Source organism: Herpailurus yagouaroundi, unplaced genomic scaffold (genome assembly GCF_014898765.1).
Source record: "Herpailurus yagouaroundi ecotype Mexico unplaced genomic scaffold, PumYag 190, whole genome shotgun sequence".
NCBI classification, from domain to species: domain Eukaryota; kingdom Metazoa; phylum Chordata; class Mammalia; order Carnivora; family Felidae; genus Herpailurus; species Herpailurus yagouaroundi.
The window spans coordinates 24,832,905-24,852,274 of NW_024412421.1; the positions used below are offsets into that span (position 1 = coordinate 24,832,905).

The following is a 19,370-nucleotide window of genomic DNA, read 5'->3' on the forward strand; positions in this document are numbered from 1 at the left end:
TTGGGTTATTTTCAGTCTAGTGGTGTTACGTGAACATATGTTAAGCTTTAGTAGATGTTTCTGAGGTGGCCGCATCAGTTACCGCTCAGCCATGTATGAGTGCCTGGGTGGCCTGCCTCCTCACCGACACTTGGTCTGGTCGGTCTTCGCTGTTAGCCATTCTGGTAGGTGTGCGGTGGCCTCACCTGTGGTTTTAATCTGCATTTCCCTGAAGACTAGTGAAGAACTTCTCATCACTAACTGGTCTTTTGGGTTTCCCCTTTTGCAATGAGCCTGTTCAAGTCCTTTCCCCATTGGGTTTTTGGTGCTTTTCTTATTGATTTGTAAAAGTTCTTTATATATTCTGGAGTCAAGTCTTTCTCAGTGTATACACTACAGTTGTCTTCCCCTGCTCCGTGGCATGCCTTTTGTTCTTTGAATAGTGTTTCATGAAAAATAGAAGTTTTTTAATGTCGTTCAGGGGATCAGTTTTTCTTCACAGTTGGCATCTTTTTTGTTTTGTGGTGCTTTTTTAGGGGATTAGGAGCTCATAAAAACTAACCATGAAGCTGCCTGTTTCTGCTTGATGTTTGTTAAGCATTTCCAGTGAGCTGGAATAAAAGCCACCTAAAACCCAAGGTGTCATTTCTTAGCTCCGGACAGGGTCTTGGAGCCCACCTAGTCCAGCCTGCTTGTGTTTTGTCAAAACAAAGATTCCTGACCACCCTCCCTCCTGCCACCCAGCTGGATCCCAGGGGTTTCTGGCACAGCCAGGCCAGCTGCAGCCCGGAGTCAGGAAGCACTCACCTAGCTCAGCGCCCTGAGGGGCAGGAGACAGGAACCCAGGTCACAGGCACCAAAACGAGCAAGGGTGTGTGTGACCAGACAGAGGCGGAGGGCAGCAAGGTCCAGGAACTTGGCGTTTCCCTGTGGTGCTGTCTCTCGTCTCGGCCTTGTAGTCTTGGTCTCTTCAAGTGGTAGAGTCATGGCCAGCACGTCCCTGCCGGTCATGCTTAGGGGAGGGAGTTCGCATGGGCTCACGCAGGGGCAGGAGCCCACCCTGCTGGGGCAGCGGTGGCAGGCACTGAGAGAGGGAAGGATTCGCTGCCCAGTGGCAACCACAGGGGCCAGCCACGTGTCTGCTCTCCTGAGCAGTTTTCTTACGTGGAAAATGAAGACGCAGATCATCGTCATCTGCTAATCCTCGGGAGGATTTAATGACGTACCAAGAAAGTGTCTAGAAGAGCGTGTAGGCCCCCAGTAGCTGTGCGGTAAGTGCCTGCAGCACCTGTGACGGTGACTGTGAGCAGTAGCATCTGCCCTCTCTCGGCGCGGTCAAGACACAAAACCCAAGACGTGAGTGGGGCGGTGGTCGCAGAGCCAGGCCTGGCACCCATTCGCCCCCTTTCCAGCCCCTGGCTCCCTGTGATCCAGCATACTGCCACTCCGTCCGTGTTCTGAGGTTGACCGTCACTTTCTCCTGTTTTCCAAGGAAGAGTAAGAGAGACAGCCGTTGAACAAATAAACACTGCACCCCAGACGTCCTCTCTTCCTCTGTCCCTGACCTGGACCTTGCCCCGTTCAGAGCTGCCCGGTCAGGACTTGACCGCATGTGACAGAAAACCAGCTCTCGCTCTATATTGAAAAACAGGAAGGTAGCAGTGTGCATTCAGGGACAAGGATTGGTTCATGTGTGACAAGAGCCCTCCCCGTCCTCAAGACTCATACCTTCTCACCTCCGTAGCTGGCTCTTCTTCCTCCTCTTTCAACCCATCCTGGGCAGGCCATCCAGCCTGTGGCAAGATGGCCACCAGCAGCTCTCGACTTACTCCTGTCCCTCGGTGCCCCAGCCTTTAGCCACAGTCCTAGGCTTGAGTCTCAAGGACCTGTCACTGTGGACAGAGAAGGCGTGTGCCCTGATTGTCCAGGACAGGATCGTGTGCCCACCCTCGGACTCAGGAGGAAGAGCAGTTGTTCATGGGAACCAGACCCCCAGACTGTGGATGAGGGAGGTGGACTCAACCGGTGTCCACCCTGTGGTCTAGGTCTAAATGTTGCCTGAAGGAGGATATGAAGCAGGGCCCGCCGTGAGGGGTGGCACTGTGTAGTGACCAGCGACCCTCCCAGAGTCCACCGCGGGGGCAGGTGGAGAATGGAATTCAGCCTCCAGCTGATCCCTCCTCTGTGGCTTCCTTCCTTTTGCAACACTGCACCTAGAGGCTGTGTGCTGTGTTGCTGGGTGTGGACTTGGTGGTTAGACACAGGGTCGCTTAGAGCGTCTCCCAGAATGATAGCTCCGGGCTGTGATTGAAGAGAGACGAGGAGAGTCTCGGTCTGGATTTTAGACTCAATTCGGAGTGGCCAGAAGAGACGTTCAGGGTCAGCTGAATTCTTTCACACATGAGGAAGCTGAGGCTCTGATTTTTCCAGTATCTATTTACCACGTGCTGCCTTTGTGGCACAGCCTGGGCTGGGCAGACCCAAGCCCATCCACCACAGTCTGCAGACAGGGACTCAGGTGGAACAGAAGCATCGCGGGGGGAAAGCGGGCTAGCCAGGTGGGGGCAGGCGTCAAAGATTCACTCTCCACCAGGTCCTTTCTGTGACTGTTCCTGGAGCACCTGCCGTGTGCCGGGCTCCATGCCAGCCCTGTGCACACGCGAGACTGAGAGCCCGTTCCTCCCTTTGCCAAGGGGGCAGTCTAGTGACACGGGCAGACAGGTGACGAGTGACCAAGAAATGCGTGCCCTGGTGTTGAGATTCAAGCTCTGGAAGAAACAGCGAGGTTGTGGGGGCTGGTCCTCAGGTTCAGGCTTGTGTTGAGGGGGGTACCCCACAGCTTCTGCGGAGCCAGGAAGCTGTGACCTGGATCCGATATTTTCTCGGAGCATAAAAGTGCCCTAGTTTTCCCTCTCCTCAGGCTCCGCTGAAGCTACGCCAAGAACTGGCTTTTAAAGGCTGCCTGAAATGTGGTTTGCAGCCAAAAATCTATAGAGCCGGTGCATTTGTGACCTTGTTGAAAATGCTTACCGAGGAAAATCAGGAGGGTAGGATTTGGGAATTTTTTTTTTTCCTTTTTAAAATTAAAAAAAAAAGAAAATCCATTTGGCCCTCCTCATCCTATCCCTTTCTCTCTTGGCACATGTTCTCCCCAGAATGCCCGAGTCCTCCAGCCGCACAGGGCTCATCCTTTCCATTTGTCCATACCTCCCCCACCTCCAATCCCTCTCCATCCCCCCACCCCCCATGCTTCAGGAATGAAAAATATCAAGTGGGTTAAAATAAGGAGCCTGGGTATAGCCCTGGAAATTAGGCCACAGCTGTCAGGCCAGGCAAGAGTCCTCTCTCTGAGAATGGAACTGCCTGGAGCAAGCGCCCGGCCCCTCCCCTGTGAGGTTGGATAAGAGTCTCTTCCCCAGCTCAGGCCCCCCCCTCCCCAGGGGGTGGCCAGGAAATGCCATTTGTCATTGAGCGGACCAGTCTTAGTGCCCACTGGCGGGGACACCGCAGTGGGCAGAACTAGTCCCTGTCCTCCCAGGGATAGTCACAAACACAAGCAGCGACAGTGGTCTGTGGGAACAGCTGGGGTGGGGGTGGTGCCCAGCCCCGATGGAGGAGTCTGGGAAAGCTTCTGGAAAGAGGTGCTGTCTAACTGAGCCGTGGAAGATAAGTGAGGACTAGCTGGGGGTGGGGGTGGGGAGGAGAAGGTGTTTCTGATGTAGCAAGCAGTCTGCTCAGAAGTGCAGTGGCCAGTGCCCTGACATCCCAGGGAGTGTGTGGCTGTGACCAGGCCCCTGGCTGCCTCACGAGCAGGCCTGGGGTACCCACTGAGCCACTGAAGGGCCTGAGCAGGTTCAGAAAATTCTCTCCACCTGCTATGAGTGTGCACAAGACCCTGAGAGGAGAAACCACTGATACGGAGCCACCCCTAGTCTTTGGGATGGCACTGAAGGTGGCTGGCCTCCAGAGCCCAGTGCCCTTCCAGTGAATGGAGGGGAAGTGGGGCCCAGGGCTCACAGGATGCAGGAGGATAGTGACGAATGTGCTATAGTTGTGACCTTATGGTCTCTCCCTGACCATTAGCCTCATAAAACACCAAAGGCTAGTTAAGGAGTGGCTCAGGAAGCTTGCTTGACAAGGGATCTGGCTGCTCCATCATTCTAGAAGACTCGGTGCTGCCAGGACCAGCAGTTTGAGCAGATAATCTGGACTAAACTTAAAACTTTGCCGGCACCCCAGACATCCCTGCCCCAACTTGTTTGACTCTTCAGGAGACACTACCTTCAGCCAGTTAATTCCAGGCGCCTGTGAATTGAGCCAACTTGCTTTGTCCGGTTATGTCTCTGGAGGAGAGTTAGCTCTTTCCTTCCTCCCACGTGAGCTGAGCCCCTCCTTTGAGCCGTTTCCTGAAGGAGACCCCCTGCCCACCTCTGTCAGTAGCCCCTGGCCCAAACAGTTGGCCGGTTCCTAGCATTACCTCACTTCCTTCCTGCCCTTGAAGCCTGAGCGGCCACCTGGGTCCAATTCTTTCTGCTTCTCCCAGCCCCCCAGTAGCATGTAATTGGTTTCTTAGATCTTCAGCTGTGCACCCCTTCTGTGAGTATTTCCCGGTCCCTTGACCCTCCGCAGGAAAACCCATGATCTTACTGCCATGGGGACCCCGAGGTGAGGGGCCGTGAAGAACTGGCTGCTCCGTATTTTCCCCGTCCCTGCTGTCCCCCCTGCTGTCCCTCTGCTCCCTCTCGTGCCAGTAGTGCCTGAGATAGCAGTGGTGCGTGCTGCCACTTTCTGCCCCCGGCCCCCCACTGCAGCCCAAAGTCACACTTTCCCCAGGATGGGGCTCTGGGACTGGTGTGACTGAGCAGCTGCCCGGTGAGATCTGCCCCCGGCTTGGCTTCTGTGATGAGTGTCCGTAATTACGGTTCTCAGAAGGTCGCAGCTTCCATTGCATTTCTGCGGTGTTTGGAGAAAATGTCAAGCCTCTCCACATGTTCCGTCTTCCCAAGCCAGCACAATGGCAGGGCAGAAGGGGAGGGGGGAGGCCCGGAGGAAGGAGGGCAAGACGGACAGACCCCGGCAAGGGCCCACGGCGCAGTCCCACAGCCGTGCCACTCCCCAAGGGCCGGGAGCCCTGCCAGGGAGGACACCTCCCTGAGAGGTCACCATCTGAGTCCTCCTGCTGCGACAGCCCCCCTGCGACTCCCAGTCCACCCTCGCCCTCAGCCTTGACTTGGTTCTGCCCGACTGCTCAGAAGCGGTATCTGGAAGGGCAGCCCCAGACCTTCTGTCCTTCTTCTGGAAGAGGTGGTTGTGTGAGGCCATAGCGACGCTGTCAGCAACAGCCCAGAGGGTGGCCTTGCTGTCCACAGCTGTGGGCCCGTGTGGACTCAGGTCTCACCCTGTGCGGCTGCTCGCACCCACCACACCGGGCGCTGTGGGTGCGGGGCAGCCCTCCTGCTCTGATTGAAGGCAGGGGCTTCATCTCCATTGAGAAGACTTTCCTCTTCTCGTGATTCTCTTTCAGGAGAAGGCCTCCCCGTAGTAGGCACTCCTGCCTCAGAGCGGAGCCTGGCCGGTTCTCCTGCTCGTATTATGCTAATCACTCCTTGCAAACAGGCAGACTTTGTAGGAGGTTTGCCTGGTTTCAGATGAAACCTACGCCTTTGAAGCAAAGCGCCACAGTAGCTAAAAATACCATCTCCCCGGCTGTTGATCCTCTCATTTGTAAAATGCATGTTTCCATTGTTAAATCTGCAAATCTGCAGCAGCCCCCACCCGGGAGAGAGACTCTGCCGTCTCCGCTGGAGGCCTGGGGCGTGAACACCCTCTGAGGAGGCGCCCCTTCCTGGCACCCTTCTCCTTTTCTCTGCCCCTGAGACTGTCCATGATGGAGTCCAGACGATCCCCAAATGTATGGGATTCTAATGTCTTTTTTTTAATTTTTTTTATTTTTTTGTTTTTAATGTTTATTTATTTTTGAGACAGAGACAGAGCACGAACGGGGAAGGGTCAGAGAGAGAGGGAGACACAGAATCCGAAGCAGGCTCCAGGCTCTGAGCTGTCAGCACAGGGCCCGACGCGGGGCTCAAACCCATGGGCCATGAGATCATGACCTGAGCCAAAGTCAGACGCCCAACCGACTGAGCTGCCCAGGCGCCCCTAGGATTCTAATGTCTTTATCTATCATTTAAAAAAAAAAAAAAAAAAATCTAAGCCATACAAGATAAAAACCAAAACGGTGCAGAAGATACAGCATAAAATGTAAAAGACCCTCCACCACGTCCTCCTCCTCCTCCAGGAGTAGACTCTGTTTTAGTTTCAAGGATTTACTTCCAAAACTTTGTCTTTGCGTTTGTAAATACACAGCTCGGCTAAGTTTGGTTTTAGTCGTGGTCATGGCTTTCCAGCAGTGGATTCGGGACTCAGGATCGCCCTGCAGCCTGCCTCGTTTTCACTCACGCAGGCATCATTCAGCAGAACGCACCTCCCTCAGGACCCTGAGCTCGCTTGCTCACTGCACTCTAAGCTCTAAGCCAAAGCAGAGTGGCTTGAGGTCACCCTCCCTTATTAAGGTCACCACGCCGCCGTGTTCAACTCCATCGTATAGTTCCCTGTGTGAGGTGGCCCGGTCTCTGCTCCATGGCAGTGGCGGGTGCCAGGGGAGGGCAGGATGGCTGTTCCCTAGCAGGCCCCTTGCCTGGCCCAGCTCTGCCGAGGGGAACCTGGTCTGTGATCGGGCCCTGGGACTCCAGATGCCTGCAGACACTTTCCCCAGAGGGACTTCCACGGACCACTCCCACCAGGGACCCTTTCTTGCTTTTGTGCATTTAATCTGGCGCAGATTTCCTGGACTGGAAAGGAACATTGGGATGAAAAGCCCATTTCATGCATCTTAAAACTCCCTGAAAATGACTGATCACGAGAGGAATTTTTTCAGCCTCCTGGCAGGGGGTGGAGGAGCGTACGAATAAGAGACACCCCCCCACTTGATCTGGCCACAAAGAACTGAAGGAGTCCGTCCTTGCCGCCTTTATCCGGTCACTTCTGCTGTGGCCCTTCCTTCCTCCCAGCCCTTTCACTCTGATCTTTTTACCATTTTCCAAGAGACCCAGCAGTCAGGCTGCTGTGATATTTGCTCTTTGTTACCAGCAGTGGGTATTAGTGTTTCACTTCCCGTTCTGTTTCTGACGTTTATCTCCGTGCCCTTTAAGTGAGTACTTGTAAAGAGCTACAGAGAGCAATCTCACTTTATAATATTTCATAAAATCCCCAAGACTAAAGATTTGAAGGCCAGAAAGGCACGTTTGGCATATGCCCAGTGCAGCGGCTGGTGAGCTGAGTTTCCTCCCCTGGGGCATCCGAGGCTGGAGGGACACACCAGCGCGTGACTGCCAAGGGACTGCAGCCTGAGGCGAGGGTGGCAGCGCAGGTTTGGCCTGACAGTTGCCCTCCTTTTCCTTCCGTTGGACAGAGCACGTTGGGGCTGCGCACAGCTAGCGGGGCCCCTCAGGTGGAGACCAGCAGGGAAACAGCAGAAGGCCAGGCAGAAACTTCAGAAGGCCAGGACCGGGCTCTGGGGAGGTGAGGGTATGTCATGAGAAGGACAGCAGCCGGGGCCTTACACCCAAAGTTCCAAGGCTGCGCATCCTTTGGGGCTGCTAGTAAAATCTCCGCATTTCTCCCGGCCAGTGGCACCACCGAGCTTGTGGCAGTGGCTCTGGGGAAGCCGTTTGGGGGCCGGGGTTCTCAGTTCCGACTGTGAAGCCTGTTAAGAATACAGATCTCTACTCCCTGGGGTGGGCCTGAGCGTGGTCTTAGTATCCCATATGGTCTTCAGGTGACTCCCAATATATAGCCAGGTTGATGGGTCTCTTGGTAGGATGCTGTTCCTTGCTTGGAGGGCCTTTCCAGTTCTGACCGGTAACTATATGACCTTGTGGGTGGGCGAGGACACTGATGGGCCATGGGGTCGTGGCTTCCCCCTGAGAAGTGTGGAGCCCCAGGGCAGAGAAGTGAGGCTGCCGCCAGAAAGCAAGATGGCAGCCCCTGGTTGGAGCCATTCAGCCCTTAAAGTTACCACAGGAACGTGAGCTGGAGGTGGGTCACTGTGATTACCCGGGACCCACAACCACAAGGACAGCCAGCCCATTTGGATGAGGAATTTGGGGAGGGAGGCGTTCTGGCCTCAGTGCAGTGACCACGTGAACAGCCGGCTGCTGGGCTCGAGTCGGTTGCAGGGCTTTAAGGTTAGAAGGGCAGAGTTGTAGGGAGGCCTCGATGTGTGGGCTCAGTGCCGGGCAAGGTGGAAGGGAGACCCCGCCATCTGTAAATGTTTGCGGTCATACAAGTAGCAGTGGGGAGTGATCTGTTGGCCTGGAACAGAGGACTAGTTTGGGAATAGTGGGATGAAGTAATGGAAAATGTGGATGGAGCAACTTGCTAACAGGTAATGTTTGGAACAAGGGGAGTCCCCAAGCCATTCCCAAGTATGATGGGACAGTCCTGCCCGGGCTCCTCTGGCTCCTGGCGCTTCCATTACTTGCTTGCCTTATTCCTCAGAAGGTCACACCAGTGGTTTGAAGAGGGAAATGGCGGAGATGTGGGGGACCTTTCCCTCACCTGTCCTAAGACTCTCTGTGTCTCTGCTTGTCTATTCTACCTGGTGAATGTGTCCCAAGCTATCAGGTAAAGGGATGTCTTTGCGCCGGACATTGGAGTCACGAGGAATTAGAGCTCTCCGTCAGGCGGAAAGAAGGGCTGGGCCAGGGAGGGGAGGCCTGTGTCCTGTAGGTGACACACGGCATGGGAATGTTTGGCAGAAGAGAACATGAACTCCAGGTCAGGGACTCTGCTCCACTACGGGCCTGGAAGCGTGGCCTTGGACCAGTGCTTGGCTTCACTTGGTTCCTCTGTCGCATGAGCACGTGATCCCTGAGGACCTCCGTGCACCTGGCTGGAAGTTGGCAGGGGCCTGAAGCCCGTTTGCCAGGCTCTCTGCGTGTTGGCCTTAGGGCAGCGTGAGGCCACTTCACAGGCAGGGAGGCTGAGCATGTCCTTGGGAGGAAATCCTGCTTGGGAAGGGTAGGAGCTCAGAGGGCTTCAAAGGGTGAGAAAGTCTCCCTCCGTGGTTCTGTCACGGCCAACCCAAGGGCTCCCAGGCATGTGGGGCTCAGAGATGCTGTTTCCCTGGCAGCATAGGCCTGTGGTCAGAGCACCAGCACTCGTTGTAGTGACATTCCCCCTCCCCCTCAGACCTCAGGCAACAGCCGGCCTGGGACCCACACTCAGGAGCCACGGCTTCTAGCAGAGGTTTCTGGGAAGCTGCTGATGGAGTCACCCCCACCCCTGCCAACCAGATCTGAGCCTGGGTTCTGGTGGCAGAGCTGTGAGTGCAGTTCCTGACTCTGCCTCCCACCCACCCGTAGGAGAAAAGCCATCACCCCAGCAGGTCAGAACTAAGTGTGGGCACAGGTCAACACTGTCCTGGCCAGATGTGGCCGGTGTGGTCATTGCCTGCCATCCACAGAGGTAGCCCCAGGTTGAGGGTCTGGTAGAAGCAGCTGGTTGGCAGATAAACTTCCCCAAAGCCACAGGAAGGTTCTGGAGAAATCCAGGCCCCGGGCATCAGAGGGCCCAGTGATATCTGTAGCCAAGGTGCCCCCCAAACCATCTGTCGTCCAGAAAACCTGTGCCTCACCACCTGTGGCAGCCGGGCCCTGAGACCTACGGGCTGGGTGTGTGGCCAGGCAGCAGCTAAGCGCATGGGGCTGGGCCACCACACGGGGCCTTGGCAGGGCTCTAATCCGTGCTCCGTTTTCATTCTCTGCTGAAATAACACCCGGCCCACGTTAATGGGATTCAGGGTACATGGCATGCCCCGTGTAGAGAAAGCGTTCACAGGCGTGTGCTGTGTGTGGCTGTTACTGGGCAGGAACCTCTGTGACAGGAGAAGGTGGGAGCCGGCCATTCTCGAGGGCTGGGTGTGTGTCAGTGTTTCTTGGAATTGACTGTTGTGGAGACAACAGGATTCCCTTTAGTGACCCTTCCCTTTGTTTTCATTTTTCCACTTGCTCAGGGTTCAAAATCGAAATGCTCCTGAACTGTGAGCTTCCCCCACCAAGGGTTGGAGGCCTGGAGGGGCGGCCTCCAGCTCATGCCACCTCCCCCACCTCCCAAAAGCACCAGCACAACTCAGCCAGGCCCCCAGGGTCTTCCCTGCTTGTGTTGTGGTGTCCCAAGAACCTCCAGCACAGGATCCCACCCCTGCCATCTGACCTGCTTCCAGCCATATTCTGGGGTATCTCCATGTGGGATAGAAGATGAAGCCTCTTTTCTGGGACACAAACCCAGACCTTGTCTGTAAGTCAGACACCTGCTCATCTGACCTCAGAGGCCCCTTCTCAAAGTGCTTCAGCTAGAACCAGACTCTTCACAGAACCCCCGATGCAGGGCTCAAAGCCCAGCCGGCTCCCTGGGCCTGAGCATGCAGCTCCGCATGCAAACCAGATTCCACAGCCGAAGTAATCCAAGCCACCTCTCTCCTCCTGACAATTAATCTTCTATTCCAGAAGTGTCCATCCCTGTTGCCCACAGGGGCCCAGCCCTGGGCCAGTCTTCGTACGCTTTCAGGCACATTGTGCCTTGGGAAGCGTAGGTTAAGGAGGAGACATTCAAGTGAGGAAAGAGATTGTGGAGAATTAGCAAGGGTGAGGCAGGAGAGGGGTAAAGGCCCTCTCAGGGGTCCTGGATGGGGACAGCTCAAACAAAGGCCTGAAGGGGTCTAGAGAGTTCTGTATGGATGAACAGTGGGAGATGGGCTTGGCCAGATTGATAAGAGCACAAGGAAAATGGGGCCCAGTCTGTCAGCTGGGCCATGTGTAGGAGATGGCTTCTGTCCTGAAGAATAGGTGGAGCCCCTCACATGGCAGCAAGGGCCACCTGACCACCCAGGCAGTGTAGGAGGCAGGAGTCACCTCTCCTGGTTCTGCCCCACTGTCATCTTGGTCCCTAGAGACAACCCCAAACCTGGAGAGGGGTTGGCTCAGAACAAGGTGGCTTCCAGGAGGCCGTGGTTTTCTTAGCCACTCCCATCCAGATGAGCCTTCCCTGGGGGGTCTCCGGATGAGCCCAGCCAGGTGTCTGTGGCCCCCAGGAGCCTGGCCACACTGCTCTTTAATAGAGGAACAGAGAACTGAGTAGAGAAAAGACCCTTTTCTTCCTCTTCCCCATCGTGCTGTGCCCCTCCCTCCATGCCTTTCCACCGGCTCCCAGCAAGACCCAGAAAAACAAGTCCTTGTGCCTCCTCCCATCCCCACCACCACCCCCCCAAAGAAACTTTTAAACGTATCAGACACATTGACTGCACTAAACACGATGAATTTTTAAGGCATGAGTTGGCAGGGTTACCATGGCTGCCTCTGCCCTGAGGGGCACACTGTTGAGGATTGATTGAAATAAATAAAACAGATTTACAATTTTCATACTTGGGAAGCAGGGAGCTGGAAGGGAAGAGGAGTGTGGGGCGGGGAGAGGTGGGGGCAGTGACGCTCTGGAGCTTTCTGAACTTCAGAGGGGAGGCCACCGCTACCTCCCCACTCTAAGTTGCCCTGACCTGAAAGCTGCTTTCCCTTTAAGTTCCTAAAGGATCCCAGCTGTCGGGCAGGGACGGGGACAGGGCGGGAGGGGCCTTTCCAGTGGGAATGGTGGTGATGGCTCCGAGCCCCTGTGTTTTTCTGTGCTTGACATGATGCTCTCCACTTCAGAGCTACAGCTGTGAGACTCTAGGCATCTCCCAGGAAAGCCCATGTCCCCTTGGCCTTAGACCACTGAGGGGATGCGGACCCCAGCTAGCAGCCAGAGTAGAGAAGTGAGGGCCTGTCCCCCCATGCACAGTGTTGGCCTGGTCAGGACACAGGCACTTGGGATGCAGATGAAGGAGGCCCAGCTGGAGGGAGAGGGGAAAACTGAGCAGAAATGGCTCCGCCCTGCTGCCAAGGACACCTGCACAAGAGGCATCTGAACTTGTTCCTCACCCCGGTGGGCCCGGCCCTGAGGCCACCCGGCAGAGGGCCGTGGGACGCACCCCACCGTGAGCTCTCCTCAGAGGCAGTGTCCAGTTTCAGCCTCAGCAAAGGAGCTAGGACAAGGCCTGCCTGCCCAGTCACCTTCCAGGCCCCAGCAGAGCGCGACCCCACAGCTGACCATCCCCTCCCCAGAGAGCCAAGCCGCAGGCCAGGGCCCACCTGGCCTGGTGCGGCTCGAGGCCCAGACCTGTTCGGGCCAGACCCGGGGGCCCCAGGTGGCCCCCTGATGCCATAGCACAGAAGTGGAGGTGAGGCGGGGTGGCGTCCAGTGGGCCGTTGTAGGAGCCACAAGCAGACCTTCCTGTCTGTATCAGGGAAGCCACTTACTGGGCCTGGCCCAGCAGGAGGTGCCCGTGGAATTGACCACATCGCCCGCTTCCCCTGTGGCACTAATGGTTCTTCGGGGTCTGAAGAGTTCATCCCCTTGATCGCACAGGAGACGGGGCGGGGGGGCATTAAAGAGCTGGGACCCACCCTCTCGAGACTAATTCTGAGTTCTGTGTTCATCGCGGGGCAGTTGGCACCGAGAGGCAGGCAGGAGGGCTAACGCAGGAATGGCGCATGAGTAGCAACTGGGGGAGGTCGGGGGCAGGAGGTAGGTTCTCCAGCTCGTCTCTCGACATGGGCGTCTCTTTCCACTCAAGTGTGCTGTTGTCCAGACTCTCCCTACCAGGCCAGCTGTTCTGTGTCCCTGTACTGGCAGCCTTCTCATTCGTTTGGGACAGTCAAAAATGGGAAAGGCCCCCATCTCCCCTTAAACTTCTTTTGACTCTGTCTGGTGCCCTCACCCTGTCCGGTAGCCTTGGGCCGAGTCGCCATCGAGGCAGGCTGTGCCCACCAGCAGCATGACAGCCAACACGGTGGGGTCACCAGGCAAGGGGGGCGCTCCTGGGCCCTCTGGGCTGAGCGCTCACCCCAGGCATCCCCTCCGTGGGTCAGACACATCGTCTGCCTTTGCCTTTTGTCTCTCTTTAAAAAGCCAGGCTTGTGGAAGGAGAGGGGAGGGGAGGGGAGAGGAGGGCAGCAGCCCCCACCACCCCATGAGTGCAGATGAGCTCACTCGCCTCCCTGGCCGGCCCTCAGCTCTGGGCTCCGTGTCAGAACGATTGGGGGCGGGGGTGTGGGGGGCATCAGCGTGCCCTTACTTGGGGACCGGAGCAGGAGGAGAGCCCCAGGAGGGAGCCAGCGTGCGCGTCTTGCAAATGGGCCGGGACTGATCGGCTGACAGTGAAAGGGGCGACAGCTTCTGGCCGTGACAGTCTTGCTGGTCTTGTTTTCAGAGGGCGCAAGGAAGCGGGGTCATGGGAAGAAGTGTTACATCTTCCCCGAATCTACACGGCAGAGTTCAGATTCCCCAGAGCACAGCATGGCAGGGAGCCAGAGTGCTTCCTCCCCAGGAAGGGTACCCAGGCTGGGGACTCTGCCCTCCAGGACCCCCACCCTGCTACGGGCCCCTGCTCCCACACATGGGCCTGGCCCTGGGAAGAGCCCACTCTCCAGCTACCTCCCTCCTTTGGCCCCGCCATGCGCCTCCCCAGGCCCTGGGGTATCTGTCCTCAAGGGAACTGCTCACCCCCCCTTTCCCCTCTCCCACTACCCAAACAGGCCTCCTCAGCGCTGAACCCTGTGCCCCGTGCCCTGCCCAGCCCCACTGAATGAACCGTGTGACAGTGGGACCGGCCACTTGGAGAGAGGCATCTGGAGGCAGCAGCAGCCCCCACCTTGCACCCTCAGACAGCAGTGTTCCCCTCTTCTTTCCTGCTTTGCACTTGGCCCCGATGGGGGCAGGGTGGAGCTCAAAGCCACTGGGCAGGTCTTATCCTCCAAATCAAGTCTTGGCCTTGCCCGAGTTGGTGGCCTGAGTAAGTCCCTAGAGGAAAAGCAGCATGTGGCCCCTTTCCCGCTCCCAGGACAAGCTGAAGGACGAGCACCAGACTCCCTATTGGCTTGGTGGGGGCTGGCCTCTGCCTGTGCCTTTCTCCCATGAGGTGGGCAGCAGCTGTTGCCTCACGGGCGGGACTTCTGGCTGTTCTGGAGCCACCTGATACCTCCCTCCTCATACCTGCTCTGGCCCACACATCCCCTCAAGCAGGGGCCGTGCGTGGGTGTCAGAGAGGGGGCTGGGGAGAGCATCTGCCACTGTGGCCGGTGTCCATTCAGGGCCAGAGTCTGGTGCACGTGGACACTTGGCCAATGTTAGTGGTTGACGGCAACACAAAGCTCACACCGGTCTGGCAAGTGTTGTGCAGCCATTTCCAGGCCAGCCCTGCACCAGAGTGCCCGCCCCTGGCCCTGCCGTAGGCCTTGGCCTTTTGAAGTCACCCCCAAAGAAGGCACCTCTCTGGGCAAGGCAGCGTCCTTTCAATCCACTAGGGAAGGGAAAGTGAGGGTCCCTGTCTTGGATCAGGCCGGAAGCAAGCTGCTCCCCTGAGAGCTCCTGGTGTATAACAGAGGGACCAAGAGAACTGTTCCCTCCCCGACACGAACCCAGAAGTAGGGGAACAGCTGCCCAGGCAGGCAGCAGGAGGCTGGAGGAGGGGGAGGCAGAGTCCATGTGCGGGGCTCTGGCTACGTACCCGCAGCCACCTCCAGGCAAACACGTGGGCCCCTGTCCTGAGGTGGGCCTCCAGGCTGCGCCTTCCCGGTCCCAAGTAGATTCCTCCTGCCTCACCTCTCTACCTTGTCCCCAAGCATTCTGCAAGCCATTGTCTCATGATGAATAGCACTTTAATGTGAGTATTAAAAGTACAGGCAAATGTTTAATGTTTGCAAGCTGTGTTCCATTATTGATGCTGTGCTGGAGAGCCAGGCAGGCAGCTCAGGCAGGGCTGGGACTCAACAGAGAGGCGATGGTTCAGCAGCCCTGCGAGGCGACCATCTGCCAGGCCACCACGGGGCGTGGACGGGCACCAAGGAGGCAGAAGAGGAACAGGAGCTCAGGTTCTGGAAGTGGACTTTTCTGGGTCCGGATCCTCCGCTCCTTGTCCCCTGATCAGCTGTGTGCCTGGCAGCGTGGTGCTCTCCGTGTGGAGTGACGGGTGTACCCCCCTGCCCGGTGTGTGAGGACTCCTCGAGATGACACACGAGGACCCTAGGGCTGGGCCTCTGGAATCGGAGGCCACCTTTGCAGGCCATGTCATGGGGTCGAGGTTGAAGTGAAAAGTGGGTGCCCACCCAACCTTCTTACTTAGGAAGAGGAATCAGCATCCTCTTCCTGTTCAGCTATTCAGAACTCTCCAGGGTATGGCCCAGCTGACCTCCCCAGATTCACCTTCCCCTCCCCCAAAGATGCCCAGGACCCATTGAGCCTGCGGCGACTGGAGCTGCTGTTCTTTCACATCACCCCTTGCCCGTCCCACTGGGGCTCCTGTAACACCCTCAGCACGGTGCCTGGCGTGCGGTTAAGAGCTTCCAGTGAGCTAGCTAATATTTCTTTGTTCCTGCCTTCTGGAGGCATCGTGTCCCAGCAGTCTTGGAATTGTTTTTCTTCTCCCCGATTTGGGGTGACCTTGGGATGGGATGGCAAAGGCTGGATAAGACAAGACAGCCCCTGCCTTTGCATACCTCCCTCTCTCCTGCCCCAGCCACAGTGGTAGGGGGCAGAACAGCCCTTCCTGGGGCAGAGGAGACAACCCCGCTGAAGCAAACATCCAGAGGCTTGAGGCTGGATGGGGTGTGTGCCCCCCACCGCTGCACCTCTCTGGGGTACGTCTTCCCAGCTTCCCTCCCTTCGCCTCTTGTGGTGATTTCATGAGTGAAGCTTGGGGGAGGTTCCTTGGTGCTACGTATTGTTGCCGTGTCCTGACAGCACGGGTTCAGGGGTCTCCGCTGAACTAGCCTCCCACATTCCCTGGGCGGGGCAGCCAGGCCCTGGGTGATAAGGGGGGAAATGTAGCATCTGGGAGGCTGCTCTCTGCAGACAGGCCTGTGCACAGTATGCAGGGGCCTGCCCAGGATGAGCAGAGGGAGCGAGCTGGAGTGGTGCACCAGAGTATTGCCGGGCCTTGACACATCCATACCCTAACGTTCAGCAGTGGTTATTGAGCAGCTACTCAGTGCCATGCCCTTGTCATGAGGTCACAGCAGGGCCTTGCCCTTTGTAGCTCACGTTCTAGAGTGAGAGACAGCTAGGACCCTGTAAACAGTCTGTCAGATGATCCAGGTAGTGAGAAATGCTCAGAAAAGACACAGGACTTTCCTTAGAAAGGGCTGGTGGGAGATGAGCCCTGGACAGAGGCCTCCCCCGGCCCGGAGTTAGAGCTGACAGCTCAACAACCAGAGGGGGCTGGCCACGCGCTGGTCCCTCGGCAGAGCTTTTCCAGGCCAGGGCGGAGGTCAGGAGCAGAAGGAAAGCACAAGGGGCCAGCATGCCAGGAGTGAAGGAGGAGTATTAAGAGCTGAAGTTGAAGAGAAGTGACCAGAAGATGTGAGATCCTGGAGGCATGGCAAGGAGCCATGCCGTGTTTGTTTAGATCCAGTGGGAAGTCACTGGGGAGGGGCGTGCTCTGTTTAGCACTTTTTAAGGCTTGCCCCAGTGGGCAGTCCACTGGGAGGGTGGACTGTAGGGGTGAGAGAAGCAGCAGGGAGACCCGTGAGGAGCCGGCTTGGAATTGACCAGAAGAGATACCCGGTCTGGCAGGCGCACTGGGCAGAGAGGCCAGGGGATTGAGGACGACTCCTTCCTTGGTTTGGGAGGAGCAGCTAGGTGGCCGCAGCAGTGACACCGCTTCCTGAGATGGGGAAGGCTGGGGCGCAGGCCTGGGGGGACCCAAAGAGTTGTGCTGTGACCCTGCCAAGTTTAAAATGCCCGTTGGACAGCTGCTCATCTAGAGACAGCCTTGAAAATAGAGGAGCTGGCTCAGCCACCAAGAGATGCAGACGAGAGAGAGACACAGTGCGCGTGCACAGAACCGGCACAACCCTAGAGGAGCAGCAGTTGCTGAAGAAGGGGAAAGCCAGGAGAGTGTGCTGTCACGGGTGGCAGGAGAAGAGCATTTCCAGAAAACTCCATCATCCCTCACCTTCTGTAGTGCATAGTGTCCCTGGCTTCTGAGGGACACCAGGAGGCCAGGGCGCCCACCTGTCCTTACCACCACCCCCTTTGCTTGCCCTCCTGCACCTCCCCGGCTGTCCTCTTATGAGAGTGCCACCCCTGCCCTCTGGCTGCTACAGGTCCCTGTGCCCCGCAGTCCCTGGAGAGCGCTGCCTGGCAGAGCCTCAGCTGTTGGCCTCTGTCATGGAGACGGCAGCAGCTGCAGCCGACGGGCATTTGTGACCATTTGTCAGAATGCTCCCCTTCCTCCCTGGCCTGCCCTCCTGGAACATTTCTATCCCACAGCCCTGGAGACGGGGCTTATCCGGGGGTGGGAGGCTCAGGAGGGGATGGAAAGTGCTGTCTGTGCTCTACAGAAAGGCCAGGCTTCCTCCTGTGAGCTGGCTGTCACCCCAGCTAGGGTCCAGTCACCGTATACCATGTACCCCCACATGAGCCATCCCTGGTCTCGGCAGCTCTCCTCTGAGTAGCCACCACTGTACAAGCAGGTATTACCCCCAATTAGGAGGTAAAGAAATTGTGGCCCAGAGACACTGGGGTCACCCAGCTGGTCAGGAGCCACCCAGGTGATGACAGAGCCCTTCCCACACCACCCTCCAGCCCCACCCCCCAACAGCCTTGTTTCCACTTCTCTGGTGGGTTCTTGCCCAAGGCTGCCGTTTCTAGCTGGGCCTGGGCTGGAGACGGCCTGCCCACTGTTTGCACTTCGTGGTTTGGCCTCTCCATTACCAAATGCTCTGGGATTTTTCTGGAGCCGGGGGTGGGGAAGAATCTTCTGCTGTCTGGCCCCAAGGCATGGCTGGTATTCAGAGGGAGGCAGGAAACCAGACCCTGATAAATGCAGAGTTTAGTGTGAGTTCAGTGACCTGGGATAGACATGTTTCAGGCATGTTGACTCCAAATGTGATTCACGTTTAGCACACGAGACCTTTAGGCCTCAGACCTTTGTCCCCACAGGCTGGAGTCCTAATCTGTATACTTCCAGAAGCAGAGACCAGGAGGCAGGCGGACAGACTGAACCCCAAATGGGAGGGGGTACCGTGCTGGTACAGTCAGGAGCTCAGTGGCCACACCCCTCCCCTCCAAGCCCCACCTGCCGGCTCCCTGGTTTGCCCTTCTGGATTTTCAGGAGCCTTGGGATCCCTGGACTCCCGACAGGAAGGCCCACTCGTACCCTCAAGGCCAGCCCTCCATGGGCACCATGGCACACCAGGGCAGTCACCAGGCTTCCTCCGAGTCTGTCCTTGAGACTTGCCTGTCACTGTTGACGTCATCTGGCCCAGGGACCCTGGAAAAATCTCCTTTTCTCCATTCTCTGGATTTCCTGTTTTCCTTTTAATAAAATGGAGACTCTTTTGCACGAAGCCCAAGTCTTATTCCCTGCAAGACTATTACTGGAGAAGAGGTGGCAGGAAGGAAAAAAGGCCCTAGCAAGTCCCTAGCTTGGCCCCGTGGTCAAGTCACTTTGTCTCCCTGTACCAGCGTTTCATTATCCAGGCAGCAAAGAGAAAGCTCGGGGTTGTCATAGGGTTCGTTCATCCCACAAGCACCCCCTGAGCCCCTGCTGCCGGCAGGCACCGTGTACTCCAGGTGGGGGTGCAGCTGCGAACAAAACAAACAGGTTCCTGACGCCAACGGGAGGGCAGAGGACACGAATGACCAGTACGTGTGTTCTTTGTCACATGAAGATAATCTCTATCCAAAAAGTAAAGGTGGGAAAGGGTAGGGAGTAGCTTGGCATGCGGGGGGCATCGCTCTGGTATGCAGGAGATCGGAAAGGTAAGTTGGCGCTTCTGTGGTGATATCGGTAGGCAGAGGCCCACTGTTTCTCTCAGAATTCCATTTTGGGGCCTGGGGCAGGGAAGGGAGGTAAATCCAGCCTGTGGGGGCTCTGGAGTTGCTGAGCCAGGGTGAGTGGTGTTGGGAGGCACGGAGCCAGGCCCCAGTGACCCCCACAGGCCTCAGAGCTGAGGTTGCAGGCCAAACCCAGGAGAGAGCAGGTTCCCTCAGGATGCCGCCAGAGGGGATTCCTAGGTTAAGCCCGGAGGTTTCCGTAACCTCTACTCTGCCTATTTTCCAGGCAGCTCTGCCTCCTGCTGAACGCAGAGAACATCTTTCACTCGATGGCGGACATCCTGCTCCGAGAGGAGGACCTCAAGTTCGCCTCGACCATGGTCCACACCCTCAACACCATCCTGCTCACCTCCACAGAGCTCTTCCAGCTGAGAAACCAGCTCAAGGACCTGAAGACCCTG

At 57.0% G+C, this 19,370-nt stretch overlaps 1 protein-coding gene across 2 annotated transcripts in view; it reads left to right on the top strand.

The window, feature by feature from the left end:
* Positions 1-19,370, top strand: part of VAC14 (VAC14 component of PIKFYVE complex) — a 102,128-nt gene that overhangs the window by 72,774 nt on the left and 9,984 nt on the right. For both annotated transcript variants that reach the window (XM_040443068.1, XM_040443069.1), the window contains exon 15: positions 19,196-19,370. In XM_040443068.1, coding sequence (XP_040299002.1) covers positions 19,196-19,370 — 175 coding nt within the window. The remainder of the gene's footprint in view (positions 1-19,195) is intronic.